The 14569-nt window shown below is 44.8% G+C and overlaps 1 protein-coding gene across 1 annotated transcript in view; it reads right to left on the bottom strand.

Moving 5' to 3' along the window:
* Nucleotides 1-12068: 12068 nt before the first annotated feature.
* Nucleotides 12069-14569, bottom strand: part of slc27a4 (solute carrier family 27 member 4) — a 55415-nt gene continuing 52914 nt past the window's right edge. Inside the window, exons 12-13 of the mRNA XM_042302084.1 lie at nucleotides 12828-12974; nucleotides 12069-12602 (exon numbers count right to left, since the gene is read on the bottom strand). Coding sequence (XP_042158018.1) covers nucleotides 12445-12602; nucleotides 12828-12974 — 305 coding nt within the window. The 3' untranslated portion in view covers nucleotides 12069-12444. The remainder of the gene's footprint in view (nucleotides 12603-12827; nucleotides 12975-14569) is intronic.

Below are 14569 nucleotides of genomic sequence, written 5' to 3'. Positions count from 1 at the left end.
AATTTTTTTAAACTATCTTTTTTCATTTCACTTCACCAATTTGGACTATTTTGTGTTTGTCCATTACATGAAATCCAAATAAAAATCCATTTAAATTGCAGGTTGTAAAGCAACAAAATAGGAAAAACACCAAGAGGGATGAATACTTTCGGAAGGCCCTGTAAACAACAGGTGTAGACTAACAGTGAAATGTTTATCTACAGGTCCTTTTCCAACAATGCAGTTAAAAAAGTAAAATAGAAACAGTGACACAAGGAATAAATTCACAGTAAATAACTAATAACAAAAACACGTTAAAAACACAGCTCTATACAGGGAGTACCAGTACCGAGTCGATGTGCAGAGGTACGAGGTAATTGAGGTAGCTATGTACATATAGGTAAGGGTAAAGTAACTAGGCAACAGGATAGATAATAGACTGAGCAGTAGCAGCAGCGTATGTGGTGAGTTTGAAAGTGTGTGTGTGTGTGTGGCATCAGTGTGAATGTGAGCGCATGTTAAATGTGTGGGGCAGGGGCGTATGCAGTGTGTCTGTGTTGGTAAGTTAGTGTAAGTACGGTATCAGTCAAAAGTTTGAACAGACCTACTCATTCAAGGGCTATTCTTTATTTTGACTATTTTCTACATTGTAGAAGACATGAAATAACCCATATGGAACCATGTAGTAACCAAAAAAGTGTTAATCAAATCAAAATATATTTTATATTTGAGATTCTTCAAAATAGCCACCCTTTGTCTTGGTGACAGTTTTGCACATTCTTGGCATTCTCTCAACTAGCTACACCTGGAATGCTTTTCCAACAGTCTTGAAGGAGTTCCCACATACAGTACCAGTCAAAAGATTGGACAAACCTACTCATTCCAGGGTTTTTCTTAATTTGTACTATTTTCTACATTGTAGAATAATAGTGAAGACATCAAAACTATGAAATAACAAATATGGAATCATGTAGTAATTCCAAAAATATATTTTGTATTTGAGATTCTTCCAAGTAGCCACCTTTGGACAGCTTTACACACTCTTGGCAATCTCTCAACCAGCTTCATGAGGTAGTCACCTGGAAGGCATTTCAATTAACAGGTGTGCCTTGTTAAAAGTTCATTTGTGGAATTTCTTTCCTTCTTAATGCGTTTGAGACAATCAGTTGTGTCGTGACAAGTTAGGGGTGGTATACAGAAGATAGCCCTATTTGGTAAAAGACCAAGTCCATACTATGGCAAGAACAGCTCAAATAAGCAAAGAGAAACGACAGTCCATCATTACTTTAAGACATGGAGTCAATCTGGAAAATGTCAAGAACTTTGAAAGTTCCTTTGAGTGCAGTCGCAAAAACCACCAAGCGCTATGATGAAACTGGCTCTCATGAGGACCGCCAAAGGAAGCAAGACCCAGGGTTACCTTTGCTGCAGGGGATAAGTTTAGAGTTACCAGCTTCAGAAATTGCAGCCCAAATAAATGCTTCACAGAGTTCAAGTAACAGACACATTTCAACATCAACTGTTCAGAGGAGACTGCGTGAATCAGGCCTTCATGGTCGAATTGCTGCAAAGAAACCACTACTAAAGGACGCCAATAATAAAAAGAGACTTGCTTAAGCCAAGAAACACGAGCAATGGACATTAGACCGGTGGGAATTTGTCCTTTGGTCTGAAGAGTCCAAATTTGAGGTTTTTGGTTCCAACAGCAGTATGTGTTTGTGAGACACAGTGTAGGTGAATGGATGATCTCCGCATCTGTGGGTCCCACCGTTAAGCATGGAGGAGGAGGTGTGAAGGTGTGGGGGTGCTTTGCTGGTGACACTGCTTTGCTGGTGACACTTAACCAGTATGGCTATCACAGCAATCTGCAGTGATACACCATTACATATGGTTTGAGTTTAGTGCTTTGAGTTTAGTGGACATTGTTCCAACAGGACAATGACCCAACACACCTCCAGGCTGTGTAAGGGCTTTTTGACCAAGAAGTCGTAGTGCTGTATCAGATGACCTGGCCTCCACAATCACCCGACCTCAACCCAATTGAGATGGTTTGGGATGAATTGGACTGCAGAGTGAAGGAAAAGCAGCCAACATTGTCCTGTTGAAAAACAAGTCTCAAACAAGTGTTAAACACTTTTTTGGTTACTACATGATTCCATATGTGTTATTTTCTAGTTTTGATGTCTTCACTATTATTCTACAATGTAGAACAGTCAAAATAAAGAAAAATCCTTGAATGATTAAGTTTGTCCAATCTTTTGACTAGCACTGTATGTGTGGGTGTAACGGTTTTCTTTAGGTGAAGTAGAGGCGGACCAAAATGCAGCGTGGTTGTTATTCATTGTACTTTAATAAAGAAACTGTACACGAATAAACTACCAAAACAACAAACGTGCGAAAACCTAAAACAGTCCTATCTGGTGCAAAACACAGAGACAGGAACAATCACCCACAAACACACAGTGAAACTCAGGCTACCTAAATATGGTTCCCAATCAGAGACAATGACTAACACCTGCCTCTGATTGAGAACCATATCAGGCCAGACATAGAAATAGACAAACAAGACATCCAACATAGAATGCCCACTCAGATCACACCCTGACCAACCAAAACATAGAAACATACAAAGCAAACTATGGTCAGGGTGTGACAGTGGGTGTGGGGGTAGAGTCCAGTGTGTGTGCATCGATTCAGTGCAAAAAAAGGTCAATGCAGGTACTCTGGGTAGCCATTTGGTTAGCTATTTAACAGTCTTGTTTAGCAGTCTTGTGGCTCGTTCAGGGTCCTGTTGGTTCCAGACTTGGTGCACTGGTACCGCTTGCCGTGTGGTAGCAGAGAGAACAGTCAATGGCTTGGGTGGCTGCAGTCTTTGACAATCTTTTGTGCCTTCCTCTGACCCCTGGCATAGAGAGAGGTCCTGGATGGCAGGGAGCTCGACCCCAGTGATGTACTGGGCCGTACTCACCACCCTCTGTAGCGCCTTGCAATCGAGTGGTTTCAGTTTTCGCACCAAGCGATGACGCAACAAGTCAAGATGCGCTCAATGGTGCAACTGTATAACTTTTTGAAGATCTGAAGGCCCATGCCAAATCTTTTCAGCCCCCTGAGGCGGAAGAGGAGCTACCGTGCCCTCTTCACAACTGTGTGGGTGTGTGGTGGACCATGTTAATTCCTTGGTGATGTGGACACAGAGAAACTTGAGGCTCTCGACCCGCTACACTACAGCCCCATCAATGTGGATGGGGGCGTGCTCGCCCCTCCATTTCCTGTAGCCCACGACCAGCTCTTTGTCTTGCTGACGTTGAGGGAGAGGTTGTTGTCCTGGCAACACACTGCCAGGTCTCTGACCTCCTCCCTGTAGGCTGCCTCATCGTCGTTGGTAATCAGTCCTACCACTGTTGTGTCGTCAGCTAACTTTGATAATGATAAATAAAAAGTGCATCATGTGGCTAGGTTGGTGAGAAGAAGAAGGGTTTATTAATATTACTTATACCATGGCATTGTTGAATACTCGTTTCTGATTGGCTTGAAGGGCATTCTAGAGCATGAATTCAATGGATATGTGTTCTATGTTTGAGCTGCTTTTGAAAGCAAAAGTCAAATTGAAAACATTGGCATCGGTGAATTTGATTTTCATAATAGCAAGCTAGGACTTATAGTTTGGTTAGCTAAACTAGCAAGTCTGTTTGTTTGGTTACTGTCACTATCTAGTAAACTTGTTAGCTACTTCAGTGGATGTTTAACACATTTATACCCGCAAATGAACACATTTCTAGCTATAAATTTGTTAAATTATAGCCATGGTATAAAAGGGACAATCAGCTCGGGGCTCTTTGTGTTCCTTGGGAAATAAAGCAACTCCGTGAAAGGTCAGTTCCACTCCGAAAGTGTGTCATGGAACACACCTTCCATATGGTTCGTTATTTTCCAGAGAACGCATAGCCCCCTCGTTGATTTTCCCTTCCTAAACTGGAGTGATCCTTTCTGAGACCAGAGAGATACAGAATTATGCCCCAGTCAATCATCAGATAGGAGAGAGGTGTTTTGCTCTCCACAATACACAATACACATTACCCCATAATAGGTTCAGATGTCTGACGCAGTTCTCTTGACAGATCAATGGCTAGAGTGCATCGAGAAAACAAGGAGACACGGAGAGAAACTCAGTTGCATACTCCTGGCGCCAAAACCCATTGGATGAGAAAGCCAGAGGTCCCGCCCCTCCGACCTTCTCCTCCAATGGGTTTTCAGAATGGGGCGAGTAGAAAGGATGCGAGGAGCATGCAATTGAGGTTCTCCCCGAAATCACATAGCATTTTCATTGCAGGTTTCTAGTTCTACATTCTACTTCCTTTTCTCAGTAGCGTCGGGGTTTCATGATTGGCTCAGGCATACCATATAACATGGTTATAGACCATTGCTTACTGGCCATTTGAGACTCTCCACTTCGTTGAGCATCCGCCGAGGACGGTGCCCAGCTGCAGCAGGTAGAGAGGGAATGATAGACATTGCTGAAAATTCTTTACTACAATTCTGAGAGTAGAGCAAAGAAGACCAAGCTTCAAATACACCAGTTGTAGGATTCAGACAGATAAAGGGACATTTGTGCTATTTTTTAAACAATTATTCAATTCACTGTTTGTCCTTTTACCAACCAAGAAGCCTTTGTTTTTTGACTGAGTCATACACTGGGCAACACTGTCAGAAGAGCAACATGTCATTTTACAATATAACCCCCCAAAAAATACTATTTATTAATATGGATTCACCATTGCCAGTATTTTTGTATGCATGATTTAAAGCCAGCTAGTCATTTATAGACAAGAGGACATCAGCATTGTCACGTTCTGACCTTAGTTCCTTTGTTTTGTCTCTGTTTTTGTATGGTCAGGGCGTGAGTTGGGGTGGGCAGTCTGTTTGTTTTTCTATGATGGTTTTTGTGTTCAGCCTAGTATGGTTCTCAATCAGAGGCAGGTGTTGTTAGGTGTCTCTGATTGAGAATCATACTTAGGTAGCCTGGGTTTCACTGTTGGGTTGTGGGTGTTTGTTTTCCGTGTGAGTGTTTGCTCCACACGGTACTGTTTCGCTTTTCGTTCGTTCACTTTATTGTTTTGTATTTCAGTGTTAAGTTCGTTTCATTAAATATTACACCATGAACACTTACGGGGAGACAGGGTAGCCTAGTGGTTAGAGCGTTGGACTAGTAACTGGAAGGTTGCAAGTTCAATACCTGAGCTGACAAGGTACAAATCTGTTGTTCTGCCCCTGAACAGGCAGTTAACCCACTGTTCCCAGGCCATCATTGAAAATAAGAATTTGTTCTTAACTGACTTGCCTGGTTAAATAAAGGTAAAATATATATGTATTTTTTAAATTACCATGCTGCGCTTTGGTCCAATCCTTCTTCCACCTCTGAAAACCCTTACAAGCATCCTCACTACTCCATGATAGGTTTAGGTGTCTGATGCAGTTTTCTTGATAGATCAAGGGCTAGTGCATTGAGAACAAGGAGACAAAAATCTAAATATGGTTAACTGCATACTTGGAGTGTGTTTGAAAGTGGACATTGCAAAAGAAGTGGATGGATCAATAGCGATGGGTGTAACATCAGTGGATGGATCAATAGTGACAGGTGTAACATCAGTGGATGGATCAATAGTGACAGGTGTAACATCAGTGGATGGATCAATAGCGATGGGTGTAACATCAGTGGATGGATCAATAGCGATGGGTGTAACATCAGTGGATGGATCAATAGTGATGGGTGTAACATCAGTGGATGGATCAATAGCAATGGGTGTAACATCAGTGGATGGATCAATAGCGATGGGTTTAACATCTGTGGATGGATCAATAGCGATGGGTGTAACATCAGTGGATGGATCAATAGCGATGGGTGTAACTTCAGTGGATGGATCAATAGCGATGGGTGTAACTTCAGTGGATGGATCAATAGCGATGGGTGTAACATCTGTGGATGGATCAATAGCGATGGGTGCAACTTCAGTGGATGGCTCAATAGCGATGGGTTTAACATCTGTGGATGGATCAATAGCGATGGGTGTAACATCTGTGGATGGCTCAAAAGCGATGGGTGTAACATCTGTGGATGGATCAATAGCGATGGGTGTAGCATCAGTACTCCATTATTGGTTTTACGGGCCATAGCCAGGTGTACCGTGGGCCAGCTTACATTGCAGGTTAAGAGAACTAACGGAGCAGGTTAGGATAATTAACGTGACAGGTTAAGAGAATGAGGTTAAGGATAGGAAACGGATTAGGCTTAGCTAAAATGCTACAGTTGTCAACAATCGAGTCGTTGTGAGGCCAAATCAGCCCCGCAAAACAGTATTGAGTGGCAACAAACCTGCCTAATTAGCTGATTTGCTTTCCATATACCCACTTCTGTTGATCCTCCCACTTCTGTTGATCCTCCCACTTCTGTTGATCCTCCCACTTCTGTTTACATGCCCACTTTCAGACACACTCCGTCTATGCAGTTACCCATGACTCCAAAAATCACCTAACATATTCAATGCAGGCTTCTAGTTCTACATCCTACTTCCTGTTTGTCAGTATCATCGGGTCTCATGATTGGCTCAAGCATACCATGCAACTGATATGAACCAATCATAAAAAATAAAGGTATAGAGCATTATTTATTTACCATTTGGGACTCTTCACTTCAACACAATATACAACCAAGGTAAACAAAGTAAGTTTCCATTCATCAATCCGTTTTATTCGTTATCCATCATCCCAGTACTATAGAAGAGCAATGCATTGATATTTCAACAATATATTTTATAAATAAATCAGACATTCTTTGATACAGTTTGTTAGTAGGTCATAATAATAATGTTTAGTCCTATGGAATGAGGGTTCACTGGTGTGTTAGGCAGCAGCCAGGATGATTTTGCTGGGAAACAGCGCCTCCCTCTGGTTAAAGACCTGACCAACACCCTATCCCTCTCACACGTTACAATTGGTTTGTGACACATGTGTCCTGTCCAGAAACAACTCCTAGCCTCTTACCCCTTAGTGTGTGCATTCTACACAACTTCCTAGCAGCTAGGGAGTTGTCTCTGGACATCACCAAACAGAGTAAACTGATAACCTCAGAGTCTGTGACACTCGCGTCTCTCTATTCAGTGTCACAGGAATAAGATAGCAGTACTTAAAGATGACACTGAAATTGGGATGTGTGGGTACTAGGTAGGCCTATTCTCTGTACACGCCTGCCCACAAGGCTTTAGAAATATCGTCATCAAAGTTACAGTGCAAAGCAACAGTATTGATGTAATGGCTTATAAAGTAAGCACTTGGCCATTATTCATACTCATCTCAAGTTTCCACATATTTTATTCTGCTGGGGACAGAGTAATCTCACTCGCCAGACTCTGCACAGTTGTGAGACGAGAATGCTTGCTGTTTATGGTTTTAGTCTGGGTTTCTCTACATCACTTTGTGACATCTGCTGATGTAAAAAGGGCTTTATAAATACATTTGATTGACTGATTGACTGGGGACAGATTGACAAGAGACATATTGGAATGGAATGTAGGTCTAGTGGAATGTAGGACTAAACCTGTTTCTTAAGCGGTTGGACTGTAGCTATCCAAACAATACACTCTGATATTGCCATACTCTCCTTCAACTTTCATCTGTGTGTGTGTGTGTCACATTGTGACCAATGCAGGACAGGTATGAAAACAGAGGGCCTCCGCACAGCAGACTGTATAGAAGGGCTGGAGTTTGGCGCCCTCCAGTGGTCAGGGGCTGTCATAGGTGTGGGTGCTGGTCAACGGTCTAACAGGCAGACAAACTCGCGGAGCCCCTTCACTCACTTCCAGAATCCTGACACATTAAAGCTTTGATTTCACACAGAGAAAATAACAAACAAACACAACGCATAGCTCTGACACAGTCAATGCACATTCAAATAAGGAATAATTCATACTTAAAATATGTATAATTTAAATTCCCCCCAAAAAGGAAGTAGGGAAACACATCTGGGACAGACAGGAGGTGCATCTCAATAGTCTAAAATAGATCCCGCTCCTGGTCTCCTCTCCTTTAACACAACAACACAACAGGTTAGGTGAAAGCAATACGGCTATGGCTGTTTTTCACTTGTCTCCACTCCTTTCATATCAGTGCAGATGAAGGAAAGAAGACAAGTGAGGAAACCACTTCAGACTATTGCCCAATGCCCATACAGATTCCTCTGGGCCTGCCCAGTCATGCGCCACCTCGTGGTCATACTATCCTATGACACCCCAGGATCAAAAACATCAAAGCAGCATTCTCATATATAACCCCCAAAATGTATATATTCCTCTTTACAACATAAATATTGGTCTAATTGTTTTCTTCCACAAACACTTTTCCTCTTTAAACATTGTGAGCAACAAAACGATCATCACTAATAATAAATACACAAAATGGTGGATAGAGCTGGAGAGCAATGTCATCACTTCCTCTTCCTCCTCATCATCCCGGTGTGCACGTATGTAAGACGACAGAGACACACCAGACAGGAGACAAAGGGGAGGAACCTGGCAAACTACACTACCCATGATCCTCAGCGTGGTAGGAGAATCCTTCTCCCCTGGTCTCCACCATCGACTTCACACAGACAGGATGTTTGGCTTGCCGAACTGGCTCATGATTTGTTTGCTTGTTTTGAGAGGACACAGAGATAGAGTGTACACTGACAGTCGTCAGAGTGGAGACGGTAGTAGTGCATTTATGTGCTCTGAGAAAAATTACAGCATGACAGAAAATGTCTAGCTGCAAGAGAAGCAAGGATCAAAAACAGAAGTGTCCGGGTGGGATGAGAGTGTGAGGTACTTTGGTGGGAGACATGCCTAACGAGAGTGACAGGGTGGGAATAACATGGAGAGTTGAATGGATAAGTAAAGGATAGAGATTGAGGGAATAGGGTGCTACGGGACAGTAGGGAGAGAGGGAAGAGACTGAGGGGAGAGACTACGGGACAGTAGGGAGAGAGGGACTGAGGGGAAGAGACTGAGGGGGGAGAGACTACGGGACAGTAGGGAGAGAGGGAAGAGACTGAGGGGAGAGACTACGGGACAGTAGGGAGAGAGGGAAGAGACTGAGGGGAGAGACTACGGGACAGTAGGGAGAGAGGGAAGAGACTGAGGGGAGAGACTACGGGACAGTAGGGAGAGAGGGAAGAGACTGAGGGGAGAGACTACGGGACAGTAGGGAGAGAGGGAAGAGACTGAGGGGAGAGACTATGGGACAGTAGGGAGAGAGGGAAGAGACTAAGGGGAGAGACTATGGGACAGTAGGAAGAGAGGGAAGAGACTGAGGGGAGAGACTACGGGACAGAAGGGAGTGAGGGAAGGGAGTGAGGGGAAGAGACTGAGGGGAGAGACTAGGGAGAGGGACAGACTACGGGACAGTAGGGAGAGAGGAAGAGACTGAGGGGAGAGACTACGGGACAGTAGGGAGAGAGGGAAGAGACTGAGGGGAGAGACTGGGACAGTAGGGGAGAGACTGAGGGGAGAGACTATGGGACAGTAGGGAGAGAGGGAAGAGACTGAGGGGAGAGACTACAGGGACAGTAGGGAGAGAGGGAAGAGACTGAGGGGGAGAGACTACGGGACAGTAGGGAGAGAGGGAAGAGACTGAGGGGAGAGACTACGGGACAGTAGGGAGAGAGGGAAGAGACTGAGGGGAGAGACTACGGGACAGTAGGGAGAGAGGGGGAAGAGACTGAGGGGAGAGACTACGGGACAGTAGGGAGAGGGAGGGAAGAGACTGAGGGGAGAGACTACGGGACAGTAGGGAGGGAGGGAGGGAAGAGACTGAGGGAGAGACTAGGGGAGAGACTATGGGACAGTAGGGAAGAGGGAAGAGACTGAGGGAAGAGACTATGGGACAGTAGGGAGAGAGGGGGGAAGAGACTGAGGGAAGAGACTATGGGACAGTAGGGAGAGAGGGAAGAGACTGAGGGAAGAGACTATGGGACAGTAGGGAAAGAGGGAAGAGACTGAGGGAAGAGACTATGGGACAGTAGGGAGAGAGGGAAGAGACTGAGGGGAGAGACTACGGGACAGTAGGGAGAGAGGGAAGAGACTGAGGGGAGAGACTATGGGACAGAAGGGAGTGAGGGGTGAAGGAGTAGGGTGTTATGGGACAGGGCCTGTGAATCTGAGTCGGTAAACTCACAGTGAAGGCACAGTGCTCTGTTTGTGTTGATCATTCATGCTGCTAAGAAGATGAAACAAGGAAGAAGAAGAACAAACAACGATGACGAAGAGAACGATATTTGCCCTTTCCTCTCAGCTCTCTTTGATCCTTTGGTTTGCTGCACCAGAGTCTGAGAGAGAGTTGAATTCCTTCTGAGGCACCAGAATATTACTCTGCTCATATTAAATCCGCCACAGAGACGGACAGAAGTTGGTGCGTTTCAATTCAGCTCTCTTTGTCCGGCTTTAAAATATCCACTATGTCATACCATTTAGGCCCAACCTGCACAATACTGACAGAAACCCTCCCCATCTAAATCAGAACCTTTCAGAAACAGAATCTTCTATCCCAGAATCAGAACCTTTCAGAATCAGAAATCTTCTATCCCAGAATCAGAACCTTTCAGAATCAGAAATCTTCTATCCCAGAATCAGAACCTTTCAGAAACAGAATCTTCTATCCCAGAATCAGAACCTTTCAGAAACAGAATCTTCTATCCCAGAATCAGAACCTTTCAGAAACAGAATCTTCTATCCCAGAATCAGAACCTTTCAGAAACAGAATCTTCTATCCCAGAATCAGAACCTTTCAGAAACAGAATCTTCTATCCCAGAATCAGAACCTTTCAGAAACAGAATCTTCTATCCCAGAATCAGAACCTTTCAGAAACAGAATCTTCTATCCCAGAATCAGAACCTTTCAGAATCAGAAATCTTCTATCCCAGAATCAGAACCTTTCAGAATCAGAAATCTTCTATCCCAGAATCAGAATCTTCTATCCCAGATTCAGAACCTTTCAGAATCATAATCTTCTATCCCAGAATCAGAATCTTCTATCCCAGATTCAGAACCTTTCAGAATCATAATCTTCTATCCCAGAATCAGAATCTTCTATCCCAGATTCAGAACCTTTCAGAATCAGAATCTTCTATCCCAGATTTGAAACTGTGAGAGTATGTGTTCTAGCGGCCGGTGGTTGGTTGAAGAAGGGGAGGAGAACCCCATAAGGTAGTGAAGGGGAGGAGAACCCCATAAGGTAGTGAAGGGGAGGAGAACCCCATAAGGTAGTGAAGGGGAGGAGAACCCCATAAGGTAGTGAAGGGGAGGAGAACCCCATAAAGTAGTGAAGGGGAGGAGAACCCCATAAGGTAGTGAAGGGGAGGAGAACCCCATAAGGTAGTGAAGGGGAGGAGAACCCCATAAGGTAGTGAAGGGGAGGAGAACCCCATAAGGTAGTGAAGGGGAGGAGAACCCCATAAGGTAGTGAAGGGGAGGTCAGGAGAAAGCCGAGCACAATCGTGGACATGGCATAACATGATTAGCATTTTGATTTGCATTTTATTAGGAACTCGATGTTAAACATCATCGTTTATTTATGTTAAATATGTAAAGACTATTCTACAAATTAAATATATTTGGTGTAATGCAGACATATTTTAATATTATAGACAGCTTCTTCTCAGATCACCTTATGGCTGGCTGATTATTGATCTGCCAATGCTGGATCCCAGTTTCAACCACGTGAATCTCCCTCCCATGACATACAGACTCTAGGCTTGCTGTACTGTATGTCTAACATGGATGGGCAGACCCCGCTCCACTAAAACCAATCTGTCCTTTTGTGTCACAACAGAAGCCACTGGTCACTGACTGGGCATTGTGCAGGCTGGGCCTCAGATGGAGTGACCTCATCAACATTAGACAGACAAACCCGACAGACCAATAGGAGTGTTTCCTTTGTTCAATTCACGTTCCTTCATTGTGCCATGTTCCTCTAACTAGTTTTTATTTTATTTTTTAGATTTGGAGTAAGTTATTATGTTTTTGCATTCTGGAGACATGCCACATGCCCCTCTCAGCGAACAAGTTGTGTCCTTCCAGCGGGCGCTCCTCTTGGTCCTGGTCAGGTGAAGCTCTGGGGTGGGGGGTGTGAAGGGTCGGGGGAAGTGCCTCAGGGGTCAAAGGGCAAAGGTCGCTCTAGGTGTATCATGGGGTAGGGTGTCAGATTGGCTTGTCATGTGTTCCAGATGAGACCCAGCTGCCCCTTTCTGGTTGCTGAGGTAACGAGGGGCGTGGGCTTAGAGAGAGCAGATAGGGGGTTGTGGGAGTTAGAGTTTTTCTGGGGGAGGGAGAGTGACTTCAGGTATAGGGGTGTTTCTGTGTGTGTGTGAGGTGGATAGGGATGGTTTAGGGATATTGGCTGGGGGGGGGGGCAAAGAGTGACCAGATCAGATGTCACATTTACAGTTTCTGCTTCCCTGAGATGATGCTGCTGTAGAGCTCCTGGTGCAGCTCCACATAGCGCCCCCTGCTGGGGTCAAGGAAGTACAGTTTGTTTGACGTGATGCTTGGGTCAAAACCCTCCCGCCGCATCTCTGTCTTCTGGAACTTATAGGTGCCTGGAGGAGGAGAGTGAGGGAGAAGAGGAGAGGTGGTAGTGCGGTAGAGAAGTGTGCACTAGTTCACTACTTCCCACAAATCTAAAAGCATTGGATTGCCGGAGGCATGGGCTAGTGGGAGTTTCCGCCACATTTCTTATACCAGTAATTTCATTTCAAAGTGAACAAATGCAGACTTTGGGAGGAAGGAGAGATCATTGGGACACAGCTCCAGACTGAACCCACCTGTCTTGTTGACCTCGTTGAGGAAGCGTAGGAAGACGGGTCGTGCGTATGGCGGCAGGGCTTTCTCCAGATCCTTCCCAAACTTTTCCAGGTCTGTAGACCTCTCTGGATCTGCTACGGCAGCCATCCCAGCCTTCCCCTCGGCTCCTGAGACAACATAAAACCCCAAAGCTTTTATTTATTTTATGGTACGGTCATTTAATTAACCTCGATTTAACCAGGAAAGACCACTGAGGTTATACAACTATTTTGAAAGGGCGACCTGTACATACAATTAGTGAAAGATCAAGTCATTCACATCTGCTGTAACAACCAAGAGGCGGCTGGAATTGCCTTAAGAGGGAAACATGCTTTAGTGATGACATCATGGGTCAAACATTCCAAAGCCTGTCTGCTGCTCAGTGCTCACCGCCACCACATTACCGCCAGTAGGCGACATGGTCGGTCGGCAAAGCACACTCAAGCAGACAGACGTGACTAACAACATATCCTTGAGAGCGCAAAGCAAAGCACACACCCGTGACACGCCATTGGCAGTCACAGCGCGGCAGTTCTTCCTCTTCTCCTCCTCTCCTCCCATCACCAGAACTGGGGAGAGTTTCACATAAGCTTTGAAGCTAACGTGGTGCTTTATTTCGACACCAGTCCGACACCACTCATCAGTCCGACACCACTCATCAGTCCGACACCACTCATCAGTCCGACACCACTCGTAGAACGGCAAAGTGCTTCATTCGACACATCTTGTTTGGTCACATGCAGAAGAAACATCGATTGATACGCTCTCTTGGCTGTGTGGCTGGGTTGTCCACAGAAAGTTTAAAAAGTGCCAGGGTAGCTATGACCCTTTCCGTGGGGAAACTATAATGCTCAAGAGGTGGGGGGAGGGTAACATGGATTATGTCCCCACTGCTGAAAAAAAAAGAGCCGTGCTGACCTAGGGTGGTCTAGCATCCTTAGGTCATATATATAGTAGCAGGCTCAAGGGGGTGGGGTTTCCACGTCACCCAGTTCAATAGGGGGGTAATCAGCCAGTCCAGGTCACAACAGGTAATATAGATCGCACGCACACCTCTCCCTGTTTGTGCAGCCCACTTCCTCTTTTATCCCCAAGCTCTCCATGGCTTAATGATCCACCGGCTTGCCTCGTTGGGGCAGGAAGTCCATATAAGGCTCGGGGGTGGAGCCAGCGGGCTGCAAGATTTCTCCCTTCAATCACCACTCCCGTCACCTCTCCTTGCCTTCTGCCCAAATATATATATACCGTTCTGAGAATATGAAATATACTTATTCATGTCACTGAAGGAGAGAGGGTAATGTATAATGTTTACATTCTGTCCGGATATGTTATTGTTAGCCATCAGGGATCCTATGGGAGGAAAATAGACAGTCTGGTACGAGTCAACATGACAGCCGTGAGTTGGGGAGGAGTGAGCACTTTGGGGCAGAGGTCAGGTCAAATGAATTGAGGAAGAACAGATATCACTAAGGCTCTGCCTAGCAAGAGAGATGCATCAGCTGTTCAGATGTGTAGGAGGAGACTCAGCATAGGAGAAAGGGTTAAATACCAGCGCTTGTGTGATTATGAATTTTGTCTTATGCAGCTGTTTGTGAATAAACTTGGTTTGAGATTTATTTAGCATCCGTGAGTTTTAATAGGTCAATTTAGAACCTAACAAAACTGAACAAAGATATAAATGCAACATGTCAAGTGTTGGTCCTTGTTTCATGAGCTGAAATAA

Source organism: Oncorhynchus tshawytscha, linkage group LG20, assembly GCF_018296145.1.
Source record: "Oncorhynchus tshawytscha isolate Ot180627B linkage group LG20, Otsh_v2.0, whole genome shotgun sequence".
NCBI lineage: Eukaryota > Metazoa > Chordata > Actinopteri > Salmoniformes > Salmonidae > Oncorhynchus > Oncorhynchus tshawytscha.
This window is presented reverse-complemented; position numbering and strand designations above follow the sequence as displayed.